The 4,680-nt window shown below is 37.8% G+C and overlaps 1 protein-coding gene across 1 annotated transcript; it reads right to left on the bottom strand.

The window, feature by feature from the left end:
* Positions 1 to 1,033: 1,033 nt before the first annotated feature.
* Positions 1,034 to 3,428, bottom strand: LOC101887217 (somatostatin receptor type 3). The gene has a single exon (XM_005179197.4). It carries the CDS (start codon positions 3,274 to 3,276, stop codon positions 1,282 to 1,284), a length of 1,995 nt encoding a protein of 664 aa, XP_005179254.2. The 5' UTR covers positions 3,277 to 3,428; the 3' UTR covers positions 1,034 to 1,281.
* Between the last annotated feature and the right edge of the window lie 1,252 nt (positions 3,429 to 4,680).

Here is a 4,680-nt window from a genome sequence, read left to right on the forward strand (position 1 = left end):
TTAAAGAAATCCGTTGCGATATTAACAGCATAACATAAACCGCTATATAGTATGCATATACTGCATTTTTACTACACTTAGTATAAGTATACTAAAATTATGCTAAATAAAGTATTAAATATACGTACAACTTTTTAGTTCAGAAATTGTTGGAGCGCCTAAAAGTGTGCTATAAAAATGGCAAAGATAAAGGTGACTGTACATATGACTCTAACACAATGCGAAAACTAGTCCTTAATTTTTAAATTGCTTAACTTAAGTACTTTAAATTAAGAAATATTAGGATTTATTTACATCCCTGTATTTACAGCATACTTTTAGGCAAATGTTTCTTAGATTTATATTTAACTTTATTTTCGCATTCGTATTTACATTTTCAGTAGAAATTATATCAAACACTCCATATTTTCTTACCCAGCTAAAATACTAATTGCACATCGGATTCCGAACCCATTATTTTAGCAAGGACATGTGACTCGAAATAAGTAGTTATTCCAAAGATGATAAATTAACATATTTTTTTTTTTTGTAGAAGCTAAGGAATAATTAACTAATTGTCAACCTGTTTGTAACCAAGGAATAATTACTAAAGACCAATTTTAGGAGTAATTTTTATAGCGAATTATGCACTTTTTAGGTTTTAAATTTTCTTTGCATACTTTTAGGCACCCATGACAATTTTTAGAAATTTAAACATATAATTACAATATAATATATTATATTATTACTATACTTAACACATAAACATATCAATTAATTTCAATTGTTCTTACATTCAAAAACATTCTGTACAACGCCAAAAAGTATGCTAAGAAAATTCTAAGGATGAATAAGTTATCTGTGCTTTATATCGAGTTGTATCCCATTTTTAAAATAAATCGATCAGGAACCTGATTTGTAATCCGTATTTTTGCTGGCTATTATACAAAACTTGGGTTTTCATGGACCCTTTCCGTAAACACTTATGACTTTTCTGGGCGTTTTTTTTTTTAATTTTGGATATAAATGCCTTAATTTCTTTTAATTTCGTTTAAATTCTTTGAAATTCCTTAATTTTTCTTTACATAATTTAATCTTAAATCTATCGCTTAATACTACGAAATACAACAGCTTTAATTCTCATTCACTTTAATTAATTAAATAAATAATACAACTAATTTACAGCATACTTTTAGGCAAGAACTGTAAGAAACAGCTGGTCGACACCAGAAACATTCGAATATTCGTTGCATAATTTCAGGTTGATTTCCATTAATTACCATCCTTCTATCATCCTCAGCTCTAAACATTCGTTTGATCTTCCGCCACACCGACCCTCTCCTCCCCCTCCCCATCTTGATTTACTACCAATGTGATTTTTTCACCATCCTTTGTTGTGGTACAAATGACACCACCATTAATTTCCTTTCTCGGTTGCTGTTGACTATTCGATGATGATTTATCAGTTGCCGTGGTTGCCGTCGAGGCGGATGTTCCTGATGTACCCGATGACGAACCGCCACCACTGTTATGCACAATCGTGGGTGCCAGAAAACAATTATTTTGTTGTGGTGATGGTCCCGTCTTGGGCACCGACACCCGTCTCGAGCCCTTGCGTTGCTTGGCACCGCTACCCGTCCGTTTGTGGGTCACCACACTATTTTCGTTAATTAACTGGGCCTCCACCTCGTGGCTGGTCATACAGCTGAAAGCCTTGGTAAATGATTTGCGGAAATTGTCACTTAGAAAGGCATAGAGTATGGGATTCATGGCCGAGTTCGAGTAGGCCAGACAGCCAAAGAGCAGGAAGAGCAGTATTTCCACCCGTGTCAATTCTCGCTGACCCACAAAAGAGTTAATCAACGATACCTGGGACACCCAGTGGGGCAGCCAGCAGAATATGTACACCGTTATGACAGTCAACACCAGACGTGTGACCTTGCGATGGGAACGCTTCTTCTCCTTCGATTTATGCTTCTGCTGGACGCTACGCAATTTCTTAATCACCAAATAATAGAAGACCAAAATAAAACACAGCGGGGTGGCAAAGCCCAACAGGAATGTGTAGAGGATGAAGGTGGTTCCCGAGTGTTTCTTGTACACCTCCGGCCAGTCAATGTTGCATGAATAGTTGATGCCATCCTCCTGCCGTATTGTGCTGGCAAACAATATCACCGGCATCATCAGTATGGCCGATGTAATCCAGGCAATCATTGAGACGAGCTTGGCGATACGCAGCGTACGATAGCGGGGCGATTCAATCGGATGACACACCGCCAGATACCGGTCCGCTGCCATTATTAGCAAAAATATGGACGAAGTAAATTGGGTTATCGATGTGCTCACCATGTAGGCCTTGCACATGTACTCGCCAAACTTCCAGCTGCAAATACGCATGGTGTACAACAGGAATGGTATGCCAATGAGGAAGCACTCATCGGCTATCGCCAGATTGAGAATATAAATATTTGTGACTGTCTGCATTTTGGAGAAGCGAAATACCACCCAGATCACCAGAGTGTTGCCGAACAGGCCCACCACACACACCACCGAATACAGGGCCACGGTGAAGACATGGGCCAGGGAATTGCGATTCTCCATGCATTCCTGGTGAAAGGCATTCTCAGTCAGACCGAGGGTATGATTTAAATCCCAGGGCAGCGTTGTGGTGGTGCCGCTACTAATTGTGGTGGCTGTGTCCATGGTTGTGGTGGCGGTGGTGTTGGTGTAGCCTTTCATTTCATTCATTTCCATTGTGGCAATGCCATTCCGTTGTGGTTCTGTTGCCGCCACATCCTCCTCTATTGCTGACGTTGAGAACTTTAATGAAACTTTTGCCTCTTTGTTGTGCTGTTTATGTAAACGACCAAAGTTATTATTTATACTTTCATTACTACCGCCCCTAACGTCCCTAGTAGTACCGGGAATCTCCAAATCACCAACAATACTTTGAGCAACTGCAATATGGCCTTTTGTTGCCGCCACCACACCGGTAGTGTTTCCTGTAGATTTCATGATGAAACTTTTGGTGTTAGATCCTTGGTGTGTACTACCAAGAGGCTCTCCCTCTCCGCCATCTACCACATGCATTTCCATCTCTGCCATTGTTGGTTGTATTGCCAGAGACCAGGAACAACAACTTAATAAGTTTACGGCAACGATGAGACACCACCAGCCTCTTCTCTCGCATCTCGAAGAGCACCATCTCTTCGGTGTGCAGCTTCGTCTCTTTGTAAACGATAATTGTTGATTGTAAACATGTTTCCTGTCTTTGGTTTTTGTTTTTGTTGCCATCATTCTCTGTGAGTGACTTCAAACCGGTGAAATGAAATGAAAAGTTGATATGGATTTTGTGTCTGCTCACAAAGACACTAGATGTTCATACATATCCCTCTTTGAAATGATTTCTTTTCATTGGATTGAGGCATGTTATCGGGATTATGAATTTGACTTTTTTCTTCAAATAGAGAGACACGTTTGTTTGCTGTTGGAATTCAGTGGGTGGTCCTTTACCTGGAATTGAAGGATAAGAGAAGTTTGCTTTAATAAAAATTTGATTTTAAGGTAAAATATTATTTAACCCTACTTAGGAGAATAATGAAAATATGTGGAGAAATATGCATTGAGAGCATATCGGCTACTTTTTCTCCAAACTATAATTTTTTATTTATGTGTTTGATTTCTCTTTCGAGACGAGCTTTTATACCAGGTTCAATTTTAAGAGAGACCCTTAAAAGGCCATTGAATTGTTAAAAAAAATTGGCTTGATAGACACTTATGGAACCCGCATTGAATTATTTACCAAATAGGTCCATATTTTGCTGTAACCAAAATCAGCGACGTACCAAGAATTGTATTTTGAAACAATAAGGGGAAGTGATTTTAGCCAGAACTCAGATTTGCTCTTTCTGCTATATTCCATTCCAAATATTTTTTCCAAAACAACACTTTTCGTTCTCCACTAATAAAAATACGTTTTTTTATAAAAACAACAATAAAGGGATTAAGCCTGACCATTTTGCAACGCCAAAATACTATGGTATCCGGAACAAAGAAGCCAACACTGTTTTTTTTTCAAATTTTATTCCCTAAGCCATATGACTAGAGAGGGTACATATCATTTGATATGTCCAAAACCTGCCTCATCGAAAAAACGGTTTTAGATCCTGGGTCTAAACCACTTTCAGGACATTTAGAGTCGAGCGCTAACTCTCAAAGGAAGCATCCAAATTTAATACATCGCAATAATATTATCAAACTCATATCGAGTTTGGAGAGGGGCAATATCGATACACTCCTTCTGGTGCCTAACCTTCAATAGGTTCACATTTTCAAAAAAAATATTTTAGTGCACAGATATTGCAATTTTGCTAAATTATTACTATTTTTAAATAAATAATTTTTTTATATCCTCCACCAGAGTATGGAGGGTATATTAAGTTTGTCATTCCGTTTGTAACACCTCGAAATATATATATATTAGATCCTACAAAGTATATATATTCTTGATCAGCATAAAAAAATAAAAATTCTATGTCGATTTAGCGTTGTCCGTCCGTCTGTTCTTTAGTGGAAATCACTCTAGCTTCCAAACGAATTGAAATAGGTTGATAACATTTCACTCAAATGTGTATTATGTCTGCAGAACTTTTGGCATTGAAAATGGGTCATGTAGGTACACGTCTTCGTATAGCCCCCATA

This window comes from Musca domestica, unplaced genomic scaffold, assembly GCF_030504385.1.
Source record: "Musca domestica strain aabys unplaced genomic scaffold, Musca_domestica.polishedcontigs.V.1.1 27, whole genome shotgun sequence".
NCBI classification, from domain to species: Eukaryota; Metazoa; Arthropoda; class Insecta; order Diptera; family Muscidae; genus Musca; species Musca domestica.

Bases quoted from the DNA above. Each gene is read 5' to 3' on its own strand.
- LOC101887217 (XM_005179197.4), bottom strand. From the start codon at position 3,276: ATGATGGCAACAAAAACAAAAACCAAAGACAGGAAACATGTTTACAAT.